Below are 26109 nucleotides of genomic sequence, written 5' to 3'. Positions count from 1 at the left end.
GGCACGTGGGACTGCTTTCGAGTACCGCCCCATGACGCAGGGCACCTCAATCTGGAGGTACGGCAGAGACAATGTACGGCGGTGTACGTTTATGTATGGGTGTATGGCGTGTGGCGTATGAGCAAATGTGCTATAAGGGTCCAGCTCATTTTCCGTACAGCCCCACTCCTAACTTAGGGTTGTTGATCTTTGATGACGGGCGTTAAATCCCCTTCCCCGCCTTTTGCCGTTGAACCCGTTTCCTCTTGGGCTCGCATGACATACATACATACATGCATACGTATATGCATAAATACATACATACATACGTACGTACGTACATACGTATATACGTACATACGTATATGCATACACACGTACATACGTACATACATACATTGGACTAGTAGTATATTCTGTTATCAGTTCAGCATGTGTGCGACTTTCCCAACCTTAATGCTCGCGGCCCAGTCCGTCCAAACACACCCAGCACCCTCCTCCCCTTTTCCTGATCCCCCCCATCGTCCTCTTCAATTCGTTTCTCCATCGCGGCGGATGACCCCCTGACCACCCCTCCCTGATCGGGCCGCGTCTGAGTTATGTTCTTCCTCCCTCCCCCTCTCCCCCCGTTCCTCCCTCCCCCCGTTCATCCCTCCCTGGACGGCTGGTGTTATTGCTTTGGGGTGACAGGAGGTGGTGGCTGTAGCCAAGGAGGCAGCAGGGGGGAAACCCAGCGGGTTTGCTGCCGTACAGCTGCCGGTACGTGAGTGGGGGGCACCTATGCGACCTAGAGTTAGGCGGGAGGACCCAAGAAATGAGTATGGTGTGTGGGACAGGGGACCGCTACCTGGCGAAACCCTGCCTTCCCCGGTATTTCGGGGCACCTTCATCTAGTCACACAGTCACCTTCTCAGTGGATCGCTCAGGTTCCGCACCCACTACCGGCATCCAACGGAATCTGCCGGGTCGACAGCGGCTCAACTCCATTCCTGGTCGGCTCGCAAGTCAACTTTATTCCAGGTCACCACCGTCCATCGACTAGGGGCACTTTACCTTCCACCATCGGAAGGATTTCGACGCTGGCAGGTCTCGATCCCGGGATCTCCCTGGGGCAATGGTCCGTGCCTTCCAGTAGTGCCTAACCTGAGCATCCGTATGTATGTATGTATGTATGTGCATGCGCATGAAGGAGAGCGAGCGGGCAGTGAATTTTTGGTTGCGCGCGTGTGTGTGTTTGTGTCCGTACGGCAGAAAGGGGTGATTAGGTGTTAACCCGTGTGACGCACATCTCCCCCCTTCCCCCTCCCCCTTCCCCCTCCCTTCCCCCTCCCCCTTCCCCCTCCCTTCCCCCTCCCTTCCCCCTCCCCCTTCCCCCTCCCTTCCCCCTCCCCCTTCCCCCTCCCTTCCCCCTCCCTTCCCCCTCCCCCTTCCCCCTCCCCCTTCCCCCTCCCCCTTCCCCTGCTCCCCTCCTTGGCCCAGGTCAGCGCCACCATGTCCGAGGCCTGGTCTCATCCCTGGCAGCGGGTGGGCGGTGGGAACGCCAGTTTCATGCAGGCGGCTGAGGTGCTGGGTGTCAGGGTCTTCACTTCCGGACCCCTCGGAGAGGTGAGTGGAGGCCATGGGTGAGGGGTGAGGGGAGCGGGGGGCGGGGAATAAACTTTTTATGTGTAAAAATCTCAGCAGCAAGCAAGCCTTGGTCGCGTTTCTTTGTTTTGCCAAAAAAAGGCGAAGAGCCAAGGAATGGTAATGGGGGGGAGCGAGGGGTAAGGTGGGTGTGGTTTTAGGTTTGTGACTGAGTATGATGGCTGGGAGAGCGAGGGTTGGGAGGAGAGAGGAAGCCGGGAAAAGAGGAGAGGGAATAAAAGGGTCGGAGGGCGCGAAAAATGGAAAAAGGTAATAGGAAAGTGATGGACGGGTTAGGGAGGGCGGGAGAAGGCGAACCACTCACGAAGGGAGGGAAGGGAACGGGGGAAGGGAACGGGGGAAGGGAGGGGATTTTCCTGATTTTGCCGACAGAGCAACGGAGGCCCCTCCGGCCGCCTCTCAGCCTCGGGGGCGCCATGTTTGGAACCGCAGCTCCCCGCAGCATATTTGGTTAAACATACTCCCGTCTCTGTATTACCATGCGTCTCCCTCCAAAACCGCAAAACTAAAGCATCCCCAATCCCCCCCGATCGGGCCCCCCCTCTCCTCTTCCCCCCCCCCCCACACACACAATATACAAAAACACACACCCCGCCAACAGGGTGATCTCCTCCGTCGCCTGACCGCCCGTCTAGACCCGCTGGTGCAGCTGCGTACCGCGCCCACCACGGCACAGAAACTGCTGCAGCTGGCTCGGAGCACTCCAGGGGGGGCTATGACCACCACCCTGGTGGGCCACAAGACCCGCGAGTTCGTGGAGGCTAACACCAAGTTGTCACGGGTGGAGCCGCTCACGGTGAGGGTGGGGCGTGGGGGGAATTGTGCGAGGTGTGTTTTGTGTGGGTGGGTGTTGGGGGAAGCGGGTTTGCGGGTGAGTGTTAAGGCGTGTATTGGCATGTTTGGGTTGGGGCTGTTGGGCCGCATGAAATCTACGTTGCCCCTCCCCCTTCCCCGGGGAATCATCGTGCGCAGCAGCACCATATGATCTCTCCATCGCACGCACGCATCTCCTAAGACTTTGCAGCGGTGCAATTGGTGAAGACCTGGAAATTTCTGAAGCCTGAAGGCAGGAAAATTTAAACCTTTGCACCCTAAAACTCCCTTCAAAACCTCAGGAGGAGGAGTTCCATGGGGCTATGTTCCACCTGAAGGCCATTTTGGAAGGTTCGGCGGCGGCGGCTGTAGCTGGCAAGGAGGCAGGGCAGTAGCAGTAACAACAGTGACAGAACCCTATAGAATGTCCCATTCCGTGTGTGCTGTTGGGATGCATTCTTCATGCAGTAGCCACACTCAGTGGCGCGTTCGCATCGGATGCAAATGGGAAGCTCCATGCATGGCAGTGTCCGTAATTGTCGTATAACTGTACTCGTATGCCGTATTCATATACGACAGCCTGGTTTCGGATATCGGGACGCCTGGTTTTGGTATTCACAGGCTAATGTTGTGACCAGGACCAACCGTAAGGGGTTTTGATAGTGGTGGTGCTGTGCCGTGGTGGTTGTTCAGTGACGGTTGGGGGTCGTTGTAGATTCGGCAACCACCACATATGCGGCAGTCTGTTGTACTTCTGGGAAGGGGGGCTTCCGGTTTTCAGGTTGTTTATTATTACAGGGTTTAGGGGACCTGGTCCCTCTTCCTGGGCCGCAGTATTGTGACTGCCTTCCTAAGGGGGGCTTCACGGCGACCCACGGCGCAGACGTTGCTGCGACTGCTGTTGTTGCTGTGCGTATGTTTGGGTTTGAGTGAGTGCGGGGCCGGGAAGGGGGAGGGTGCCCGGGGATTGCGCACGCTGGCGCACGGTGTGTCTATGCGTGCGTGCTTGTATATTTGTGTATGTATGTGTGTGATTGTTACACACACCTCACCGGCCCGCTGTGGCGGTGGGACGCTATACCGCCGCACAAGGTGAGAGCGCCGAAATCATTGGAGGGACATTCTATCGGTCGGTGTCAAGACACCTATAGGTATCACGAGGCAGAACGAGTACAAAGCTGCGGTGATGAGCTTCCCGTGCACAGAGGCAGAGGTTCAGACGTCTGTGAGATACTTCATCATGGCATTGACATGGCCATGATGGCATTGACATAAGACGGAGCAGGGCCCTATGCGACCAACTGCCAGGTTTGTTTCTCCGACGTCACAATGAATATGCCACAGCATCGGTGCGTTACATTATAATTTTGTATACCCGGGCTTGAGATATACGGGGAGCCCATCCCTCAGAGGACCGCAGTCCCACCGGCCGATGGGAATCTTCTCTTCTCACTCAAGGGGGCTGAAGAATGCGGAAAACATTTCTTTATAACTTACGGCATTTCGTCCTAAAGACTTCCGAAGGACGGCACCCTTCCGGGCGTCCTCTAATGCCCCCTCGCGTCCACCAGCACAACAACCTGCACAACAACCTCTGCACCAACGGCGCACCCCTCCTCACAACAGGAACAACAAGCCGCAATCTCCTGTAACGTTCCTTCGTGCTGATGGGCGGGACTGGGAGCTGACTGCCTGGTAGCTGTTATCGCGCCCAGCCACGGTCTCTGCGCGTGCGCAGTATGCACAAAAGAAAACCGCCTAGCAGCGGCTATCACTCGCACGTCCCCATCATATCACATCTGCTCTTGGTCTAGAGCTCTACGGATCTACAACCCGGACGCACCGCCACACCGGACTACTTCTCTTCGCAACAAGTATTTTTTCAGACTTCCGTCGCCCCAACAGAAGCGCACAGGAGAAAAATATAATGAAGTAAAAGACAGTTGGGTGTCAGATACAGTCCCACTGCAATACAAACCCCTCTCTAATGTACAGACACAGACAAACACACAAGTGCGCAGGACAGGTGCCTCGTAATTTCTTCATTCTTATACCGGAGGGCCACTTCCCATTTTGCTTCGGCCCATTTTGGTCCGGAATGGGACGAGCCCGCCAAATGCTAAAGTACGAATAAATGACATGTAAGCACAAGCTCATGTAGATAGATATAGATGGATATATGTACACACAAACACACAAGACAAGAAAACGTTCGCGTATTACGGACCGTTGTGGTTTTACTCTTTATGTTTTCCTTCTCTCATCTCTCCTCCTTCTCCTCCTCCTCCAGCTTTTGATCGTACGTTTTTTCGCCCGTGATCACTTCCCGTTCCTACCTGACATGAGCTTCTCATGCACAAGGTGATGGACACATTCTTTGTCTCCGCCGCTGCCCCTTTTGCCCCCTCCCGCGCTGCTGCTCCTGTGTACGATTCTCACGCTTAACCCCCACTTTAATAACAAAGTAAACAAGGAAACCTACAGGACTAAAAACGGACTATAAAACCCTAAGTACTGCCAATCGAGGGGCGGCGGTAGCGCCAACAGCTGCCCACAGGACGGTATGTACGGCAGCCTTTGTACTGCCCCGTACTGCTGCCGGCCGGATACTCCCCCCCAAACCCCCTCAGCACGTCTCAGGAGTCGTACACAGCCACCACTGGCACACCGCAACTCACACAACATATTATGGTGATACGTGGCGCTCTCTCACCCCCTCCCCCCTTCTCCTAGTCTTCTCCTGGACTATATCCGTCTGTCTCTGAAGTCTGTTTCATTCGCTAGTGGTTCGCCTTACCCCCCCCCCGGGGCCCGGCGTCCCTTCCTGCGACACACACAGACACAACGCTACGTTAATAACATAGGGCCCTGGCGCCTGGCCGGCCCCCCCTTCACAACTCACGTACTTCCCCATCCCCCGCACCGAAACCATCACCGCCACCTCCGCGGCCGTCGCCGTCTCCGCTGACTACATGACCACGACCGCCCAGCACCGCCATGCCGTTCCACAGCACCCTGCCCATCAGATGTCCGTACAGGAGCAACTCCCACAACAACAACACCAGCAGCACCGCCAGAAGAACTCCAACGGCTCGATAAAGAAGACCACACGGGTCGCGGCCGCAACCGCCGCCGCCGCCGCCGCTGCCGCTGCGGCTACCGCCACTGCTATTCCCTGGCTCGACGTCCCCTTGTCGCCGCCGCCGCTGCTGCTGCTGCTGCTTCTGGCGATACAGCCGTAGCCGCTGTGCTGTCCGCGGCGACAGCCGCGACAGGGGCTCCGCAACCTGCTGCTGCTGCTGCTGCTGAAAGGAAGCGGGAGAGGGAGAACGGGGTAGATTGGATTCGTCAGAGGGCCGCCGGAGAGAGCGTCGCAGCCCCTGGCAGCCTCCGGCGGCACCCTCAGCCCTGCCGCCGCCATCGCTTTCGTCGCTGCCGCTGTCACTACTGCCGCTTTCCAAGGGGTATGCCTTCCTCAGGAAATGCTCCCTGGAGCCCCTCTCCAGGAGGTAAACAAGAGAGGTGGGCAGTACGAGGCCTAGCAGGAGCTGCGCGAGTGAGACAGTAGCCCAGCAGGCATCAGCTGGGGAGAGATAGTCCACGAACCAGCCAGCAGCTGCGGCGTCACCACCGCCGCTATCGCCGGTGCCGCCGGAGGAAGTCCGCGTGTACGACATGGAATTAGTGTAAATGTAGGAAGCGGCTGTCGTAGGAGGTAGGGGGCCGGGGGAGAGGAGCAAGAGCCGGCGGAGGTGGCCGGAGAGGCCGGCGGCGTACCGTACGGTTCGCCACAGCGCCGCCATCAGGGCAGCGCCACGGGCGTTACTGCGTACGACGGTGCAGACGTGGGGACCCAGTTCGTGCGCAAAGGCGAAAGCTGCGAGGAGGTTGTACGGCAGATGGTACTGCAAGAGCAGAGGCCAGCCTAAGGAGGCCCAATTGAGACAGCCAGCGCCAGAGGTAAGCACCAAGTGGATTACAAAAATACCTGGGGAGGGGAAAGTGAGGGTTACGGGAAAAGGTGAGGTAAGGGAATGTATGAATTTTGCCGGATAGGTTTGGGATTGTTACGGCGCCTAGAATCCCCGGTGTGCCATCTTACCGACAGAACGGACGGCCACGGCGGGTGACCATGAGGGCAGGCCTCGCACAACGCTGCAGTCCACCAGAGCCCGGAACAGAAGCTGGATGCAGTGACGATGACGCTCATAGATGCGCCATGGAAGTGCTTGGATGACCAGGCAGTTGGTAAGGCAGATGGCGGGGTAAGCGATGTTCGCCCAGTGGAATGCGATGGACGGAAATATGAAAGGCTGAAGGATGAAGAAACTTGCCGCCAGAAGTGTTTGTGCTGCAAGGTAATGGGTGTCAAGCACACGAAAGAAGGCACGTAGTCGGTAGGCATGGTAGGCTTGCTCCAGCGCACCGTCATGGAATCGCAGTGTGAGCGGATGCACGAATTCATCCATTCCAAACTCTGGGACGGTAAGGCGCAGGCCTGAAACCAAGAATTGAAGACGTTTGTCTCATGATCTCATGGAATTGCGTAGGGAGTCTGCATCGCCAACGAAAAGCAACCGTTCCTTCCGGAGGATTATATAGGAAAACGTCTGCTCACGGTTCTACAGAACCAATTCATATCTGCACACGCACACATCCCTCTTTGCTGAATCAATTGAGAGGTTTGTACATAAAGCAGTACGACCATAACGCTTTGCAGGACGTATGGCACATTGTCCTGATGCCCCTTCAAACAATCGGCTCAGGCCATTTTCTATGCCAGGGATAAAACCCTGAAGGCGCCCGATATCCGGCCACCTTGCGCGTGAGATAGTGACAGCGCTTAAACGAATTTTTTTGAACGGCCCTAGAAATATGTGTGGGCGCAAAAGCGGTTAAGCAATTCCAAGATTCACCTTGCCAACGAAGCCCCATAGATGTGCATACCGTCAACGATGCGCGTCCTGGCGCACGTACGTTTTTTCCCGCAGCTTTTCATTCGATTGTACAAGGAGAACGGCAAACGCTGATTGATCAAATGGTCGCAGGAGAGCCCAATGCTGTGAAATTGTCGACAATCAGCAAAGGAATCGTGCCGTACACGAATTCCCTTGCACAGGAGTTCAGTGTTTCATTCATATATGCACTCGGTACTCACGACGACGTTAACCCACACGCAACTTGTCCAACACCATCCTGACATTAATCGAAATTCGGTCATTACGTCGTGCTGGCCAACTTCCTCTCTAAGCCATCCTCCTTTTAGCAAGCTCTAAGCCGCTTTCAGCCGAGGTCCATGCCGATGCCGTCCAACCCCAAAACTTACAATCCCCCATGCCCTCTCCTCCCCTTCCATCTTTGGACTCCAGAAATCCTCAACTTTGGACGTCGGCAGTTGTTTCCCCTCTCCTGACTTTCCTGGCCCCATATGCTAGTCACCATTTCCCTCCTCACCACGGGAAGCAAGGGAGCTAATTTCGAAAACCCCGCGTCTTTGCACGTTGTTGCACGTTTCCCGGGAGCCAGATTCCGTGGCGGCGGCGCGGCTGCTGCCGAAGCCAGAGCCGCATTACAGCAGTCGGAAGAGTCCCGGCAGCAGTAGCAGCAGCAGCAATAGCAGTAGCAGTAACATCAGTCATAGGCTGCTGCTGCTGCTGGAGGTCGTCCGCCCCCCCTCCCTCTCCCCCTCTGGCCCCACAGCTTGCAGCATCCATCACCGCCTCCCTGTCCCCCCACTCCGCTTCCATCGCCACCAGCTGCCGCGCAAGGTGCTGAGCTACAGCCATGCCCTCGAAATTGAGCCAACGGCGAGTGACCTAAAGAGGGGATGAGGGAGGGAAGGTGGGCTTCAGGGCTTTGGTGTTTTAGGGTTTTAGGGTTTTATGGAAGCACGGACGGACGAGGGGAAGGTAGGGGGAAGGAGCGGAAGAGGGAATGTCGATAATTCTCGCGGAGAGGGAGATGCACGAGGTGCTGAATCATCTTGGCGGTCCTCAGGAAACCGTAATCATCTGGCGCCAAGACGAAGTCCGTTTTAAGTTAGTTAAAAGTCAGTAAACCATGATCAAGAGCATTTTAAGGCTGGATAGGCTGGCTGGCAACAAGCAGTGAGGGCCGCGCCTGCCTCCACATCCGCACACCGTTGCGCAAAAAAGCCACCGTAATACCCTTTTCTCCCCCCCACACACACATACCTCCCCAGCTTGCAGGCGTGACGTTGCGTTTGATGTTGTGCTCGCGCTTCGGACATTATTGAGAAAATACTTCATAATTTTAAGCTATATAACAAAAATAGCCTTTAAGCTGTAAAGATATGCTATAACGCACTTCCCTTAGCCGCTAACGCACAGTCGCGCCCTTTACCGTCTGCAAATCTGGCCGTACGTAACCGGGCCGTATGTAACCGCCGCGAGCGCTAAAACCCTAACACCCCAGACCCCACCTGGATGTTATTGTGGGCGAAGCCGAGCCTGGAGCCCTGAAACGATACGTCGATGCGCCGCCACGGCAGCCGCTGCAGCCGTCGCAACATCACCTCAGCCATGGTCGCAGTTGCCGCCGCCTCCGCTTCCTCTGACGTCGCCGCTGACGTCGCCGTTGACGTCAAAAGCACCGTGGTGGCAGCAGCCACTGAAACGGAAGGCTGCTGGATAGTGGACACGCCATCGCCACCTGCTGTCGTACCAACGGTTCCGTTTGTACGGCTGGCGGTGGTGCCGGGTCCGTTGGTCCCTGTCTCTTCCCTTGTCGCGGTATTCGATGAACACAGCTGTGGTGATGTTGCGGATAGTGGTGGTGGCGGCGGTGTAGGCAGGTCGATGGGTACATCACTCGGACTCGTAGCCCGTTGGGGCTCATCAGTAACCAGTCGGCCACGAACATGGAATGCCGCCATTAAGGGGTCCTGCGGGGAACGGGGAAAGGGAGAGAGGGGGGAGACTGTGTGTATATTGTGGGGATGCGTAGGGGCTTCAGTGATGGGTCGGAGTGGAAACACTCCACATGACAACGACAACAACAACGACAACAACGACTCTTTGGGGGTTATTAAATGAAGGGGTTCAGGAGGGGGGGGCAAAGACGAACCACGAACGAGTGAAGGGGTTCAGGGGGGATCCTCAACTGCGAGGCCCACATGAAGCGCTGGAATGGAATGTTCGCGAGTTCGTGGCAACGCCGACACCACAAAAATATGGAATAACACCTCCCCGCTTTTAACTGCCCCCTTACATCTGTTCCCATTTTCTGTCTGACCTTTCCATTTCCACTTGGCACAGTTGATGAATACGTTTGCTGGAATTTAAACTAACCCAATTCAAACTGCCTATTTTGCCGCCTTTTTGTCAGGTTTTTGGCTTCTCGGACCCAGAGGTCGGTCAGCGGGCGGGACGCTGTCATGGATGCCCCTACAAGCAAACGCCGCCTCAGGTGAAAGGCCATACTTGCAGGAGTATGGGCGGGGGCCATAGCCTGGTGCTGCAACTGTGACACTGGTCCCTGATCCTAGGATCCTAGAGATCTATCATTGATTGGGAGCACATATGGGTCAACGGTGCACCATTCCGGGACTGGCCCGCGCCATTCCAGAACCGGCTGTACGACTGATGAGATGGCTGCATCCCCGCTATCCAAGCGGACAAAAATCTTCCAATCGGTGTCTTCCGACGCCACCATCTAGTTGTGTCCTGATTAAGATGTAACATCTCCCCCAACCGCTCGCCGATTCCATACACCCACACCCACACCAAAACAACCATACATACATGCACACATGCACGCACCTGCAGGACAACCCCCCGCGCCGCCTTGACAGCCGCCTCAGGTAGTTGCGGCAGTTGGTGCAGGAAACGCAGGGAGGAGTTGGCCCAACCAACTAGATGATCGCCGTCTGGGGTTGTTAAGGGGGGGAAGGAGGGGAAAGAGGTTCTCGCCAGCGAGGGAGCAGTTTCCCCCCTTCCGTAACCCCCGAGCAACTTCGCTTAGTGTGTTGGGGTGGTTGGCATGGCATTAGCAAAAAGGCTTCGGGGGCGGGGAAAGCTAACTGGCGGGTTCTGATCTAAGTTTGGAATGCATGCGGAGCGTGGTTTGTCGGGGTTGGGGGCCATGCGGTATGTGGGTCATGTTTTAGAGAGTCAGCAGCCAACAACATCACGGAAGCCATTTCGTACGAAATACGAAATGGCTCCGCATTGTGCTATCTACTACATATTAGCCTGACATGACTGGGATTGAAGATAAAGGGTTGACCTACATCATTAAGTTATGGGTTGTACGGATCGTACCACAACATGGGCGTTACTATGCCGTACATGTTACCCCGGGAGATGTTCATCACGCGAAAGAACCGCAAGGGTGTACTCCGGTGGCATGTTGCAAGGCGGCCGTGATTATGACGTGTAGCTCTGATCTATATATGTCGCGTGGTTGATACTATTATTAGGTAAGAGGCAGTTTTTACTTCTTACTACACATAAGATTGAACTTGCGATCGACCCTCCTGCCTTCATGACGCGTATGCATGGTTCAGTAAGATCACATCAATGTACGGAAACCCACCCATATTGGCGTACGCGGTACGACTGGCAAAGCTGGCCAGGGCTGAATAAAAGTACAGTCCCCGCTCCGGCTCGTCCTGTGTCATGCAGTACAGCAACGGCGGCGGTGCTACTGCCGGACTCCCCTTGGGGCCGCTGCTCAGCCCGCGAGGGCCGCTGCTGACACCAGCGGCAGTAGTGCCGCCCCTGCCGTTACTACTGCTGCTATTGTATCGCATGCCGCTACTGCCCCCATCCACCAGGAAGAACTGTCGGCCCGTGCGCCGAAACATGAGACTGGCTGTGGGGATGGACAGAACCTGCTGGGCCAGGCGGGCGGCATGCAGGGAGGGGGAAATCGAGGGAGGCGTGTGCTGTGGCAAATCACCAATATGTAGCCACACAACCACTTACATGACTGCGAAGATGCGACCTAAAACCAACCCTCAAGTTACCCCATGACGGGGCCATACGCCACCATAAGCTTTTGCTGAACCCTGGTGAGCACAGCGGCATGCACCGGTGCATGCTAGCGTGCACAACACCCAACGCGCAATCGTTTACCTTTTCACCTACCCACTACCCCCCACTCACTTCCTGCCCCCGGCCCCCCCGCCACCTGTAGCATTCGCTGCACGGGTTTGACCGGGACCCAGCTGATCAGGGGAACCTGCGCGCGATTGGTTTGGTGGCGGGGAGATGAGGATGGACGGAGGGAGAGAGGCAGGAAAGGGCGGGAGGAAACACGTGGTTGAAGTCCAGAGAGAAGTATAAGAAGAGCACTTTGGGAATGCATGGGGGCTCAAAAGGGTTGCAAAAGGCTGAGCCGCCTTTCCTGGCCCGACCCTTGCTGCCAACGGGCGCGTATCTACACAATGCCCTGACAGGTACCTCAGCACAAGTAAAATCCCCTCCGACAACAGCTAGCTGTTCACAACACCACACTGGCTGGCAGCTACCATCAAGCATGCAGCCGAGAACAGTGACACAATGCTGGTCTGGGAGGGCGACTTCAACTTTGTGGACGATCCAGGGCTGGACTCCACAGCGGGGCAGGTGAGGGGGGCATGAGGGGGGTGACAGGGCTGACAATGATAAACAGCCACCGCCAGCTGCATGTCTCAGGGTGGCTGCAAGGCGTCTTGTGGCCGCTGGCTCTCTGCACCTTTCGTTTTTGGAGGCTTCTGTTTGGTTTCGTTTGCTGCGGCAGGCGACCTCCCCTGCCCGGGGTGACTCAGCCATTACGCCCCCTTGGGTTCCCTTGTGAGTGGGCGGGCTTCAGGGGTTTCAGAGAGCCTCTGCCCTAGCTGAGTCTTGTGGGGTCGTTCAGGCGGGACTTGAGGAACCTTCGTGTTCTGGCGCATCGCAGCGCTATCCCCGGACAGCGGTGCTGCTGAGCGGCTGCGTCGCGTCCTGGCAGAGCCTGAACCTGAGCCGAGTCAGGAGGGGTCGGGAGCAAGCAAGACTAGCCGCGACCTGTGCTGTGTGTGCTCCCGACCCTTGCGCTGTGCTTTGGCTTATGCGCCCCCCGGCTTCCGCATTGCCCACTGTGTAATCAAAGTCGTACATATATATATGTATATATATACATACATACACACCAATTCCTACCTGAGCCAGGCCCCCTGCATCGCAACCCAAATGGGGGGTAGCCAGGCTGATGAAGTGGGCGGGCTTCAGGCCCGCTATCCGTCCAGTGGAGCGGTCGTACAACAACACAACGGCGTACCGCAGCAGCAAACCCCCCTGCATGTGTGTGAATATGTACGAGAAGGGGAAGGATTTTCAGGTGTCAACTTAGGGTTTTTTAAGGGAAACTTTGCATGTGAAGAATTTCAAGGGCTCCTTTTGTTGTATAGCACGAATGAAAGAAAGGAGGGGCCCCAGAACGTACGTTCCCAGATACGGTGTACGAGCGTATGTGTGGCCCGCTGCCTGTCTGCCTGTCTGTCTGTTTGCCGTACCATGGAGTGGCCGATCACGGAGATGCGCTGCAGAGAGGGGTGCGCCGCAACCACCGACCGGATCTCGTCCGCCAGACGCTGACCGCACACGTCGATCCCGTCGTACGTATCTGTACGACGATTGACCTGGCGAGTGGCAAAATGACCGGATGGCGGGTGGGGAAAGCAATCACGAGTCGATGTTAAAATGATCGTCACCGGTTTTGGAATACGCGAATTGCATTTTCAACATGTTTCAGAATTAACGTGTCGGGGAATGGTCGTGTGTATGCAGGAGGGATGGGAAACATACGAAACCATCGCCACGACAAGCGCCGGCGCCGCAGCCATCATTGTCGTACCTTTGAAGGGTGAAGTAATACAGCCGTCATGTCTAGGTGCTCGCGCAACTGTTCGCAGATGACGGACCAATTCGAGGGGGAACCGAACAGCCCATTTGCCATTACGATTAGGTGTGTTGCTCCGGAACCGCGGCCGCCGCCGCCACCAGCGCTGCTACTGCCGCTCCCGCCGCCGCCGCTAACCCTGCGGGCAGCAGCGTCGGTCGGTGCCGTCGCCGCCGCAGATACCGACGGCAGCGTCGACAACGGCGAGGATGAGGAGGGTAAATGACATTTGGGTTTGGAGAATGGCAGCGGATCAGGCGGCGGTACGACATCGCTGGCGGCTGGGAGGTCAGCGTTTACGAGGCGCGGCGTGCTGCCGCGTCCGCCGCCGCCGCCATGGCTGCTACTGCTCTGCGATGGCGTCATCTTTAGAAAATGCCAACAGATGGCGGCGGCGCCGCCACTGACGTTAGCACCTCGCCCGCTCCTGTTAATGCGGTGGCCGCCGCCGCCACCGCCGCCAACGCTACTGCCATGTCCGCCGCCATTACTGCCACTGTGGCGGTTACAGGCAGCTGTGCCATGTAAGTCACGAGTGGATTCAGGGCCAGCTGTCGCGGCGGCGGCGGCGGCGGCGGCAGGACCGACGGATGCGGCGCCGCTCATAGCCGCCACAGTCAGAGGTTCAGCGGCGGGGCCGGTGTCACGGCGGGCATCATCGCTGGCGGCGGCGGACGTCGCCGTCGTGCAGTGTACGGCAGATCCTATGTGCAGCAGGAGCGACTGGCGCCACGCATGCAGCCTTTCGACATGCGCCGCTGCCGCCGCCCCAGCGGCGCTGACGGTGGCCGCGGCCCGGGCGGCAGCTGCGGCCGCTAAATTCGGCTTTGCGCCAGTACCGGTCGCGACTGCGGAGGTGGAGGTTATAACGCGCGGTGGGGTGGCGCCTGCAGCCGTTGCGTGGTCGCTGGTGCGCACCACCGCTAGCGCTAATGCTGCCCCGCCGTCAATGGGTGCTGGAGTGGGGGGCCATGGAATTGGGATATCGCGGGTCATGATATTCCTTATCAGGATATGACAAATACAGAATTCGCAATATGCAACTTCTAGATGCGCAGCTGCGCACGACATTGCGCGCTGGCAGAGAGAGGGTTAGGGTAGTAGGATGTCACACCTCAAGCCATATGGTTTGGCCAGAATGCTGGGCAGATAGGAAGCGGTTAATGGTCTCTCTAGCGAGCATGACCTTGCCTGCTGATTGGAACCTGTTAAGTAGGTTTGGGGGGACGCAGGCGTTAACCGTCCGCAGATTAAGTGTCGGTGCACTGGGGAGAGGAAGGTTACGACTAATGGAACAGGATCGCGGTTTGGGCCTTGCAGGCTGTTGGAAGCCTGTCGAATACACGTGTTCCCGGAAAGCAATTCTGCTCAAGATATCGGGCCTGTTCGCATCACATCATTACCTGCATATCCAGACGGCAAAGGTCCCAGCTTGGATTTCAGACCCAAGAGCATTCGCAGCGCTGGGAGACAGTTGCCCTAGCAGCTATGCACACCTCTGGAAACTATACACGGATGAAGACCCTTCACCTTGTTTCATTCATTCAACACCTGAAGTTTGGAGTTCATCGCTTGTAGATTATTCGGGCAATTACCGTTTTTCCTTGATGCCGTACAAATTGGGCGAGGCGCAAGGAGACGAGTTGCAGCTTGACAATTTATTTCATACATCAAATTTTCAGTCACCCTGTACATGATAGACACGACTCGTGCTTAAGTGCATTTTTTGGCGACCTTCCGCCGCGATAGAGCCGCGCCTTAGAAACTACCCTGGATTAGCAGTGCAGTTTCCTGGGCATCAACATCTATGGAGCCATGGCTAGCATGAGGGCGCTGGTGTGTGGCGAAAGGCACATGAAGACGACTTTGAAGTCCTCAGCGACATGTGCTTTCCGCTTGCACCGCAGGTCTAGCTGTGCGCTTTGCGCCGCGCCCTGCACCTTCTGTTTACCCAGATAAGCTGCTGATCACGTTATAGTGACCGCTGCGGCCATGGAGGAGTCGGGCGCGGAGGAGGTTCGCATTCTCTTCAGCACGGCAAAGGGGGAGCACTACACACACAAGCAGGGCTATAAGCAATTATTTCGACGTCTGAGATCAGCATATAGGCCAGATAAATTCGATAAGGATGACTTCAGTTTGGACACGCTGCGGTCAGCGCACATATTGGTCTTCGGCTGCCCCAAAGAGAAGTTCACGGCCCCCGAAGTGGATATGCTCAAACGGTTTGTTAAGGGTGGCGGCTCAGTTCTTATTCTCATGTCAGAAGGTGGCGAGGAGAAGGCCGGGACGAACATCAACTACTTCCTCGAGCAGTTCGGGATGTCGGTGAACAATGACGCTGTCGTGCGCACCACCCATTACAAGTACCTCCACCCGAAAGAGGTGCTCATATCTGATGGCATCCTGAACCGCGCCGTGATCACCGGCGCGGGCAAGAGCCTCAGTAACAGTAACGACGATGATGAGTTCCGCGTATCCAAAGGTCCGCAGGCCTTCGATGGGACGGGATTGGAGTTCGTGTTCCCCTTCGGTTCCACGATATCCGTCCAAAAGCCGGCCGTGCCCATCTTGTCCAGCGGAAAGATCGCCTACCCAATGAACCGACCCGTGGGCGCCGTGTGGGCACAGCCAGGATATGGTCGCATCGCGGTTGTGGGGTCGGCAGCAATGTTTGACGACAAATGGCTCGACAAGGAGGAAAACTCGAAGGTCATGGACTTTTTCTTCAAGTTTCTGAAGCCGGTGAGAACAAGAAGCGTGTGGTGCGCTTTCAGAGCTGCGCTTTGGGGCTGGGGGGAGACTCGAGGGAGGGGGGGACGCAACAGGCTTCTGGCGTCCCCGCGGCTGGCCACGTGTATGGCCCAGGCGCCATCTAAAACGTGGATGTAGACGCCACGGTAGTTGTGGGTAAGAGGTGGCCGGGAGCGGACAGCGATGGCAAGCAGGTAGGCAACGGTGTAAGCACCACTCTGGTACACGGGCATTGTATTAATCTGCATAATGGCCCATAAGTGGTGCGCCCCGGCCCAGCCGCCAGGAGTCATGGCGGCTAGGGGGTCGGTGGATGGCTGGCGCGTGCAACACGGAACGGCAGCACGCGACGTTTATGAACTGAGGGTCTTGGGCATCGTGCATGCCAGACAAAACTATAAATTTACGGTTAACGGAATTCCTTTGGGGGCTTAGCTTTAGGGCTCTTGGTTACTCTGAAATTCCAGCACGACCGGACTGGGGTTCTAGGGCTTGTATCGCATTACACGGAGCGCGTATCGCAAAGGGGTAGCAAGGATGTTGGCGGCAAGGATGCGAGTGTCACCTATGGGTGGTCCCAGTCCAAGAGCACTTCCCTGGGAAAGATATACAACCGAAATACAAAACATTAATTGCCACTGGGGGCCCTGCTGTGCGGACTGCTACCCAGCCGCTAAAATGGTCCCACCAGTTAAGAGGGCTGCACCTCCCGGAGGTTCGCTTCTTGGGCCTGAAGGAGTGTATGCGTGCCATATCTGGTTGAACTCTTCGTCACGTTCAGGCCGGGCGGCAGTAACATTGGGTCCCAACTGGGAGGCAAGGCACAGCTATCCGTGATGCCAGGTGCCGCGCATTTACAGCTACTGCAGCGGCGGCGGTTGGTGTCATCTTTTCGGTATATTTCCTGGCACCAGCTCGGTCCGATGCTATGGGCTGGTGTAGTGTAGCGCGCAGCTGCCCTGCAATGGCCCCGCCATTTATGCATGCTCGTCCATTGCTCAAGTACTGGGGCCTTGACATCGGAGTGCATATGTGCGGACGTGTGCGTGTGCATGTGTGTGTGTGTGCATGAGTACAGAACTCAAAGATTTCGCTCAATGACATTGACGCGGAGGAGCCAGACGTGAGCGACCTGAAGCTGCTGCCGGACACTGCCAGCTTGGCGGACAAGCTGAAGGGGTGCCTGCAGGTGGGTGGGGCTTTGGGGTTAACCAGGAGTGCCGCAGCTGCAAGGCCTTCGAGTTTTGCCCGGGTGTTTTGCGCCTGAATCTGCGATGTCGGATTGAGCAGCGCGCGAAGCTGCCTTAGAGTGCAGTCTCCACTGCAATGTTGGATGTCGAAGCCTGGCGCGGAGGGTTGCGTTTGGGGTTTGGGGCTTTGCTCTGGCGGCGCGCTGTCGGTCTCAGTCGCTGTCCATCGATTATGCGTTAGGTACTCCGCCATCCCGGAGGGCTTCACTGGTAGACACCCGCCTCCTACCACACTGCCCTGTGTCTTAAGCGTCTTCCGCGCTTTCACAATAATGAGCGTTGCTTCCTCCTAATACATCCATGTACGCCGGTACGCGCATACATTCCCGCAGGAAATCGACGAGGTTCCTCGGGACTGGACCTCCCTCTTCGACGACTTGCTGTTCAAATTCGACATGTCGCTCATTCCGGAGTCCGTAGCGCTATACGACAAGCTGGGTGTCAAGAAGGGCGCGTTGAACCTGATCCCACCCTCCTTCGAGACGCCGCTGCCGCCGCTGCAGCCTGCCGTGTTCCCGCCCACTATCCGCGAGCCGCCGCCCCCTGCCCTGGAGCTGTTCGACCTGGACGAGAGCTTCGCCAGCGAGACGGTGGGTTGTCCGCGTTTCCGCGCGCATGTCCGCGCGTGTGTTTATATGTTTGTGGCGCGTGTCTTAGTTCTCATCTCAGTTCCCCTCTGTGAGCAGCTGGGGAAAGCAAGAACACCCGGCATGGGTGTGACACTTGAGAGAACAGGAACTGCTATACACCCTCCGCTCCCCACCTTTTTCACGTTCCTTTCCCGCACCGTCATCTACGGACTGCTTCTGCACCCTTTCCGCGATCCCTCATGGCTGTCCTAACTCCTAAAGACATGAATCTGCGCCTCCCTGTCCACTATCGTCTCGCTGTGTGTCACGCTGGTGCACCGCCACAGAACCGCTTGGCCTCGTTGACCAACAAGTGTCACGGGGACGAGGACCTGGAGTACTACATCATGGAGGCGGGCCACATCCTGGGGCTCAAATTGCCGGAGAGTGCCAATGCAAAGGTGTGGCGGGGAGCTCTTGGACAGGGATGGCGGGCTTAAGAAGGAACACAGCAGACCCCCTTCATAAGAAAAAAGAATACAAACTTTGTGTTCATGGACGGTCCAAAAGGGGAAAAGGAGGGAGAAGAAGCGGGGTTTTTCACGTATCAGTTCGTGCCGGGTAGGCGAGGCTGAAACGGCCTGGCCGCGCGTTTAGGCGCCCGGCAGCGTCGTCATGCCTGTAGTTGATGCACGGTGAGGCTGGAGAGTGAGAATTTTCACCACGATTCTGGCGGGCGTTGTGAGAAGTAGGGCAGGCTGTCGGGCTACGTACAGGTCATTAGCCCAGAAAGCGAGGAACGACTACTCCACAAAAAAGGTCGTTCCCCGCTGAAGCTACCGGCAGGCCTTCCACGGGCCCCCTGCATCTTCCCAAACTAGATTGCAGTAGACAGGCTTGTGGCACCTGGGCCTGTCCCTCGTCCCTCTCCTCGGCTTTTCAGGGTATATTCTTACCCTTGTTTTTCCTCGTATACAGAGTAATCTCTTATCTCTTTCTGTCCTCAACGGCTTGCCAGGAGCCAGTTTTGTTTCTCATAACTTATCTCGTACATCGCATTTTGTTTATTCCCATTTCGCAGCACGTGTTGTCGGAGGTGTTCCGCCGTATCGCCCAGTACAAGATGGGCTCGCTGGGCTTGGGCCAGACATTGGACGGCATGGGCCAGACCCTGCCATCCCACCAGTTTGGAGACCAGTTCGAGTTGTGAAGGCAGGGCGAAGGAGGCGGAGGCGGCGGGGCTTGTAGGGCCACATCTGTGCGCCTGCGCGGCTGCTGCTGCTGCTGCCACGGAAGAGGAGGCCAGCGGGGTCCCTGCAGCTGCTGCAGTCTGTGGGGTGCGGCGTCTTCGACGTATGTAGCCACATAGAGCGGGGAAGAGGAGAATGGGGAAGAGGGAGCTACTTGCCAGAGGAGCACCTCAAATGCCGTGTGGCGGGTGCGCATCGGGCAGGGGTTCGCGTCTGGGAGGCGTCCCCAGGCTTTCATGCGCTGTGGGGCGTAGTTGGCGCTGGAACGAGGGGTTGGAACGCAATGTGGGAGTGCCGAAGCCAGCGCAGTCGGTAACATGCTCGCTGCATGAACGGCGTAAGGCTTCAGCGACGTGAGCGCTGTGGGTGGCGATCTGCGAATAGCAAAACAAGCAGCGTGTTGTTGTTCGTTGCGGGGATGACCTTGGATGCGCTCTTCCACCCCACCACACTTCATATCACTTCACTGCGGTGCACGGTACGTTGTGGCGGCTCGCGGCTGCCGTGCTGGACGGCTGATGAATGGAGGGGGACACGTTGTAGTTCGGCCCTACTGCAGGGCTACAGTGTTGATGACGGCCGTTACCGTCGCTGAGCTGCAACCTCCTCCCTTCGTTGGGCTGATTGGCACCGGACCCTGCCATGTGACAACATGGAAGGATACCGGGTGACAGTTCGGGGTGTGGGCCGCGGCAGGGGAGGCTGCACGAAAATGGCCGCCTGTAGAGGATGAAATGGGTCGAGGAACAAATGTTGTCTGCTGCGAAGCGCTCGTGGCACACATACGCACATGCGCACACGCTGGCAGATTGTGTGGGGAGTGTACATAGCTTTGAATTATGGCTGGCATGCGGGCATGTGCGTGTGAGTGAGCAGGAAGGGACAGTGATGCGCGGGTATTTGCCATGGCGGTGCCGCGGCTGGCTGGTTCATTCGGTGGCTGAGTGTACCAAGTATGGCAGCTGCGATGTGCGGTACCATATTATAGTAACCTGTAAGGCGGCGCACTTGGGGGGGGACAGCTTTGGAACGCAGCGGCGTGGGTTGGCTTGGCTTGCTCGCTGAGCGGGACTGCAGGGTATCTACGATGTAAGGATAATGGATGGATGGATATGTTGCTAAGGTGGATTGATAGAGAAGATGCAGAGGGAGGTGGACCCAAGGTCCCGACAACCCGCGGCTCAGGGCGGGGTGGGCCAACCGTTGGCCGCAAGTATAAGGGATAACAGCTCAGGCATCATGCACACGAGTGCAAAGGTGCAACCCCTCGGAACTGTAAGCTTATGGATAGCCGATGCACAGCGCGGCGCGTTACCAAAGGCTGAGGTTGCAGCGTGCAGCAATGGTATGGGAATAGATGAAAGTGCAGCGCCCCGTTCCGGTACTTGTTACTATTGCTTCATCAAGACATCACCTCTTACATCCACACAGCTCAAGTTCAAATTCATTTATACTTCATTCATAGAGTGCAAATAATCTTATAAACTGCGATATAAAAATTCCCTGTTTTGTTTGTTACAAGCTTCTTGAGCTCGAGGCCGCGAGCTCGTAAGACTCGGACCTGCCAGGAGGCTCATGGACCACTACACTCAGCAACAGAAAATAAGGACATTAAAATTAGGAAAATGTATAGTACGACAGATACCACGACATGCAAACCGAAAAGCAATCTGATGCCTCCCCAAAGGTCGCACTAAGTGATTAGGGTAAGAAGCAGATAAGGGTGTTTTCGAAGACCATGTATAACCTGACCACCCTGATTTCAGACTGTCAGCTTCGCCTCGTGACTTTCCACTTGACTCCTAATGCCTGGCCATGGTACTCTTGTGCCGTGGCGGATATGGGCTGACCACTGCTTATCGATGTTGCTAAAAGCCTGGCGGGAAGTTTGTACTCGGGCACGACCGCAACCCCCTCTTCTTGGTGCACAAACACGATGGCAGCACTCGGCGTCACGCCACCACCAGTCCAGGTGGCAGCAGCTTACCATTGGCAGCGTACTTGCTATGCTTGTACTTGCGTTGCTGTATTTTGATAGCGGGTCGTCTAGTCGCCGAACACATTCATCGGTCACCCTTACTAAACCTTCATTTGGTAACGGGGATCATCTGTCCATAAATAAACATGTTAGCACTATGGCAGACGACGACAAGGCGCTTTGTCACGCGCTGTCGCAAATCCAGGTACGGTGGAATGTATTCCTGTTGTTTAGGCATCAACGGGAGGACCCTTGTTTGAAGAGTATGCCAGGCGCAAACGTGCTTCACCGCACGTGACGCGGTACCAGGGACCTTGCTTTTTTCCACTCCGCTTGTGCGCTGGTCCGTCAGCTGTCCAGGAAAAAGCGATCCTGAATGCAGCCCCATATGGTACACCTGGATGCCATACTCCCCCCGACTGAATGCCGTCCCCCCAAAACCCCTTTCCATGACGCAATCCACACACGCAGGTATGTAGCCACCGAGCCTCACTGGGCTCCAGCGACAAGGGCATTGACGCGCCCTTTCTGGAGCGGCTCTCCCGCCTAGCAGCCAGCGGCATCACCTGTTACGACGTCGACGTCGCCGCCACTGCCGACGGGCAGCTCGTAGTCGGCTACCCCAACCACATCATCACCGAGCTCCGGGCTGCAGGCCGAGGCGCTGCTGCTGCCGCCGCCGCGGCGGCGGCCGCGCAAGGCCAGCCATTTCAGGTGGACTCCGTTTCCTGGAGCGAGTACGTGGCAGCGGGTCTGGATCAGCGTCACCCGCTGCTGCAGGACGTGCTGAGGGTCTTTGCGGAGATGGTGTCGGAAGACGCGAAGAAGAGGAAGAGGAAGCGGGAAGAGGAGGAACAGCAGGGGGCCGCGGCGAAGGAGGAGGGACCTGAGGGCGGAGCGGGCGCTGGAGTAGGAGGGCAGGGGGATGGTGTGGGAGGAGGTGTTGCGGGAGAGACCGAGGCGGGAAAGCAGGGACAACAGCAGGAGGAGGGGAAGGAAGGCGGGATGGAGGGCGCTTCGGGGCAGCAACAGCAGGAGCAACAGCTGCAGCAGGAGGGGAAGGAGGACAGGGCGCGTTCCAAGTCGGCGGAAGGGAAGCAGCAGCAGGAACAACAGCAGGAATCAGGCCAGAGCCGGAGGCTGCTGGTGCTGCAGGATAAAGGCGGTGGACAGGCCGCCGAGGGTCAGGACACCAGGAGCAGTAGTCGCAGCAGCAGTGGCGGCCAAGACGCCAGCGGCGGCGGCAGCGGCAGCGGCGGCGGCAGCGGCTCAGACTCCGTCAATAAAGATAGTGATCGCGATGACAATGATCGTGGCAGTAGCAGTAGCGATGGGACTCCGCTGCTGCTGCTGGAGCTCAAGGACTCCGCATTAAGGCCCGATTTTGCGGAGCTGCTGCACAACCTCACCCGCGCACTTGGTATTCAGGGACATGTGGGTCTGTGGCTTCCGAGGCTGGAGCCCTTATCGCTGTCCTCTTCCTCTTCAGTGGGACGGCAGGAGGGATCAACAGCAGCAGCAGGAGGAGCAGCAACAGCAGCTGGCGATCAAAGCTATGTTGAGGTGGAGGCCGTGGGGAAGCACCTACAGCTGCTGGGCTCGGGGCTGCTGCGAGTACTGGGTCTTCCAGATACCCGGTGGGACAGCTGCAGATGGGGTCAGGGCTGGGCGTGTGCTTGGGACTCAGGGGGTTGTGTGTACCCATGTGTGTACCTCTGCATCTGTCTGTGTGTTTAATTATCTCCGGAGCCGCCGCGAGGGCAATGCCGATGTCACGGTGGTACACGACTAACTTTACCTCAGCGAGCTATGTCCGCATGTGTATCTATGTGGGTCGGCAAAGCACTAGTTGGCAAGCCGGGTAGGTGAGACTGTGTGTCCGAGCAGTAACTTCCCTGCCTTATCTTCTGCATCGGTATTTGGGCGCATTTATCTCCGACCGTCTACCCTTGAACCCCCCCTGCCTGCCCTCATTTGTCACTCAACACGTCCTGCCGCGCACCTGCACCCGCCGCGCGTGTGGATCGACGATGCAAATCCAACCACGTCCAATTTCATACATCCCCCCGCATTCAACCATCCCTATCTGTGTCGTTTTCCACCTGACTGCTAGGCGCCTAGCCAACGGCACCCGGGTGGCAGTACAGCTGGAGCTGCAGGATAACGATGCCGATGCGTACGACATCTTTGGGCCGAGCATCAAGCACCCGGATGCCGCGCTGGCGGAGGTGGCGGCGGCAGCGACGAAGGCGACGGCTAGACGGCCCGTGGTGACGTGGGTGGTGGACTCGAAGGAGGACGCGACGCGGGCTGCGCACGCGGGTGTGGGCCGTATCGTGTCAAACGACCCGCGGGTCATGCAGAGCTGGCTGCGGTCCACATCCCATGCCTGTAGCGAAGGAGCGGGGATTGTGGCCCTCCAATCCAACCCTCCAACCAACTGGGTTGGTGCTACCGCGGCAAGCGGCGGCGGTAACAGCAACTAGTGTATGAGGGTGAGGAGGGGTTGCGGCTACCGGGGTAGACTGAGGGGGGCTTGCAGAGAGCGTATGAAAAGCATGGTAGAGCGAATTTAGATAGAGCGTGCGTGAGGGAGGAAAGAGGGGTGGGCATCCTTGTGCTTGGGGGCGAAATCCATTCGTGGCCGTTCCGATGGGATGGGGGAAATTGCGGCGGTTTCCACGTAATTCAAAGCACGGTACTGTAACTCTGAGCCGCTGCTGCCTCCGGTGGCGACTAACAGCTTCTTTTACTCTGCGTTGGTGTGTTGAGAACCACAACCTGGAACCTCGAAGCTTGGAGCCTTCGAGGCAGCGAAGGTGGTTGACTGCTTCCTCCTCCGTAGAGGTAGCAGAAAGGGAAGAGTGAAAAGCTGCCTCGTTCGTTAGACAGTGGGCGCCACGTCTCACCGTGCACTTCACCCACTCCGGCACCTGGAGTGCGCACAGGGTGCCCATGGGTGCCGATCCCACGGAGGCACAGCGCATCGCCAGCCCTGACGTGGGCCCGTGTACGGGCCACATCCAAGGGCAGCGAGCCGCCAATCCCAACGTTGGACATCGCATCGGTGGCGCTGGCATCACAGGCCTGCCGCCACGGGGACCCTCCTCTCTCGTGCACTGCCGACCCAGCTGCAGCAGCGGCAGGATGATGCCGCCCGGGGACGCATGCCATCAGGTGGTGTGTGGGACTTGGGCGAGATTGACACCACGGGTGGCCAGGGGCCCGTGGTGTCGTGGAAGTGCAGGCGATGTCAGAGCAGACATAGCATCGTTAGGTGCTGTGCGTGTGGGTCCTTTGCGAGGCCACAGCTGACAGAGGGTGGAGGGAAGTGCTACACGTGCGAGCAATGTGACGACTATGACTTTGGATTCCAGTGAGTTGCGTGACAAGCTGAGCTTCACTCGTGTGACATATGGTTTGTGCTGACCCAATTGGTGTGTACCTATGTACAGGTCAGCAGAGATGGCACGTCTCTTAAGGGCAGAGCAGCTTGTCCAGGGTTGTGGTTCACAGTTTCGACAGATGGCCAACTCGTTGCTGGATATTCAAGAGAGGCGCCTGTATAGTTGCCTGGGATTCGGGTCGTTCGTGCAGTATGTGTCTGAATCGGGTAGAATTGATATTGCACCGAGATATGCACAGGCTTTGGTAGCGGCTGCTCGTTTTTTGCGGTTGCTTTCTGCCACAGACGTTGTGCCTAACAGTGGGCGCCAGGTCCGTCCACTTACAGCTCTGCCACCTTGCGATGCGCTAGGGGCATGGCGCCTTGCTGTGGCACGCTCTGTAGCCGAGTCACGACTCCTGGGTGGGCGGCTCGTTGAGCAATGTGCATTGGAGGTCACAGGCAGGAGCCGTTTGCTGCGGGGTACTGGCAGCGACAACAGCAGCGGCGACATGGATGTCAGCGATAGCGAGTCTGGTGAGGGAGTCCATATGGTTCGAAGTGGAGGGGGTGGGAATGTGCGCCTGTTTCTCTCCAGTGAGAGTCCGGAGTGGTTCACCCCACTGAGTATCATAGAGCTGGTGCACGAGGTGTTCACTCCTGGCGGGATCAACCTGGACTCATGCTCGTCCGCGGCTGCTAACACACGTGTTGGGGCGACAGCGTATTATGATATGGAATCCGATGGTCTGTTGGAGTGCAACGCGTGGATGGGCAATGTGTTTGTCAACCCGCCTTTTGGGGTGCACGGTGGTGCAAGCTATCAGAGCCTGTTTTTCCAGAGATGCGCAACGGAGTACATGGCTGGTCGCATTCACCAAGCAGTACTGCTGCTGAAAGCCGCTGTGGGTTATGCGTGGTTTGATGCCATACTGCAGTGGCCTGTCTGTTTTCTGCGCCAACGTTTGGCGTTTGTGCGTAGGCAATCTGGGAGTCAACAGCAGGAGGGAGGACCCCTGACATGGGGAGTGCGGGTAGCCAATCCACATGGAAGTGTCGTGGTTTACATGGGCCCAGACGTGCAACGTTTTGTGTCAGTGTTTGGTTGCATGGGCGGAATACCCGGGGCGACTTCATGGGCCACGCCCCGCCCAACGGAGAGCTCGATGGATTAAGGCATAGATTGCATATGGCGAACATATTCTTCTTGGCAGACATCTGCATTTTCATTTGTTTTCAATGTAGCTCGTGGTACTGAGTTTAGCGGTGTATCAGAGATTTGTCATTGTTTCCACCCGAACCTATTCATGCATAGGAGTGTTGTGGGATAAACTGGACGAACGGCCGATGAAGTGTGGTGGGAAAACAGTGGGACCTCGGCGGCTGACTTGACTGGGTAATGCAGTCGTGGCCCTGAGTGCTTGCCTCCGGTAGTAGTAGTAGTAGTAGTAGTAGTAGTAGTAGTAGTAGTAGTAGTAGTAGTAGTAGTGCCAGAGTATGGTAACCAGGTGTGCAAGTTTTCCCACTCCATGTCGTAGGATCGAAACTAATACGCACATGAGGCATGTGTGAGGGGTCCCCTTGCAAAGTTTTTCTGTAGATT

General features: G+C 57.0%; 4 protein-coding genes across 4 annotated transcripts in view; 3 read left to right on the top strand and 1 right to left on the bottom strand.

Moving 5' to 3' along the window:
- Positions 1-4135, top strand: part of VOLCADRAFT_104973 (uncharacterized protein) — a gene marked incomplete at its 3' end in the record, with an annotated part of 8904 nt that extends 4769 nt beyond the window's left edge. Inside the window, exons 6-10 of the mRNA XM_002951155.1 lie at positions 670-738; positions 1459-1584; positions 2225-2419; positions 2739-2787; positions 4008-4135. Of these exons, the coding sequence (XP_002951201.1) occupies positions 670-738; positions 1459-1584; positions 2225-2419; positions 2739-2787; positions 4008-4135 (567 nt within the window). The remainder of the gene's footprint in view (positions 1-669; positions 739-1458; positions 1585-2224; positions 2420-2738; positions 2788-4007) is intronic.
- Positions 4136-5974: 1839 nt separating this feature from the next.
- VOLCADRAFT_91609 (uncharacterized protein) lies at positions 5975-14378 on the bottom strand (the record flags this gene model as incomplete). Its single annotated transcript, XM_002951076.1, has 16 exons — positions 5975-5984; positions 6214-6424; positions 6539-6787; positions 6863-6934; positions 8135-8252; positions 9039-9205; positions 9268-9340; positions 10218-10324; positions 10993-11290; positions 11385-11467; positions 11565-11640; positions 11930-12010; positions 12582-12716; positions 12935-13060; positions 13276-13323; positions 14239-14378. Coding segments are annotated over 16 exons (1992 nt in total), but the record flags the coding sequence as incomplete, so codon positions are not given.
- Positions 14379-14993: 615 nt separating this feature from the next.
- On the top strand, positions 14994-20249 carry bldA (uncharacterized protein). The gene is made up of 6 exons (XM_002951154.1): positions 14994-15156; positions 15228-16065; positions 17153-17263; positions 17657-17914; positions 18241-18354; positions 18975-20249. Exons 2-6 carry the CDS (start codon positions 15313-15315, stop codon positions 19101-19103), a joined length of 1365 nt encoding a protein of 454 aa, XP_002951200.1. The 5' UTR covers positions 14994-15156; positions 15228-15312; the 3' UTR covers positions 19104-20249.
- A 4327-nt stretch (positions 20250-24576) lies between these two features.
- Positions 24577-26090, top strand: VOLCADRAFT_104970 (uncharacterized protein). The gene is made up of 2 exons (XM_002951153.1): positions 24577-25951; positions 26037-26090. The coding sequence occupies exon 1, from the start codon at positions 24587-24589 to the stop codon at positions 25679-25681; it is 1095 nt and encodes a 364-aa protein (XP_002951199.1). The 5' UTR covers positions 24577-24586; the 3' UTR covers positions 25682-25951; positions 26037-26090.
- The last annotated feature ends 19 nt before the right edge of the window (positions 26091-26109 follow it).

This window comes from Volvox carteri (assembly GCF_000143455.1).
Source record: "Volvox carteri f. nagariensis unplaced genomic scaffold VOLCAscaffold_22, whole genome shotgun sequence".
Classification (NCBI taxonomy): Eukaryota; Viridiplantae; Chlorophyta; class Chlorophyceae; order Chlamydomonadales; family Volvocaceae; genus Volvox; species Volvox carteri.
This window is presented reverse-complemented; position numbering and strand designations above follow the sequence as displayed.

Coding starts and splice junctions, on each gene's coding strand:
- VOLCADRAFT_104970 (XM_002951153.1), top strand. CDS start 24,587: ATGGCACGTCTCTTAAGGGCAGAGCAGCTTGTCCAGGGTTGTGGTTCA.
- bldA (XM_002951154.1), top strand. CDS start 15,313: ATGGAGGAGTCGGGCGCGGAGGAGGTTCGCATTCTCTTCAGCACGGCA. Junction 17,915..18,240: donor AGAGCTTCGCCAGCGAGACG/GTGGGTTGTCCG, acceptor GCACCGCCACAG/AACCGCTTGGCCTCGTTGAC. Junction 18,355..18,974: donor CGGAGAGTGCCAATGCAAAG/GTGTGGCGGGGA, acceptor CCCATTTCGCAG/CACGTGTTGTCGGAGGTGTT.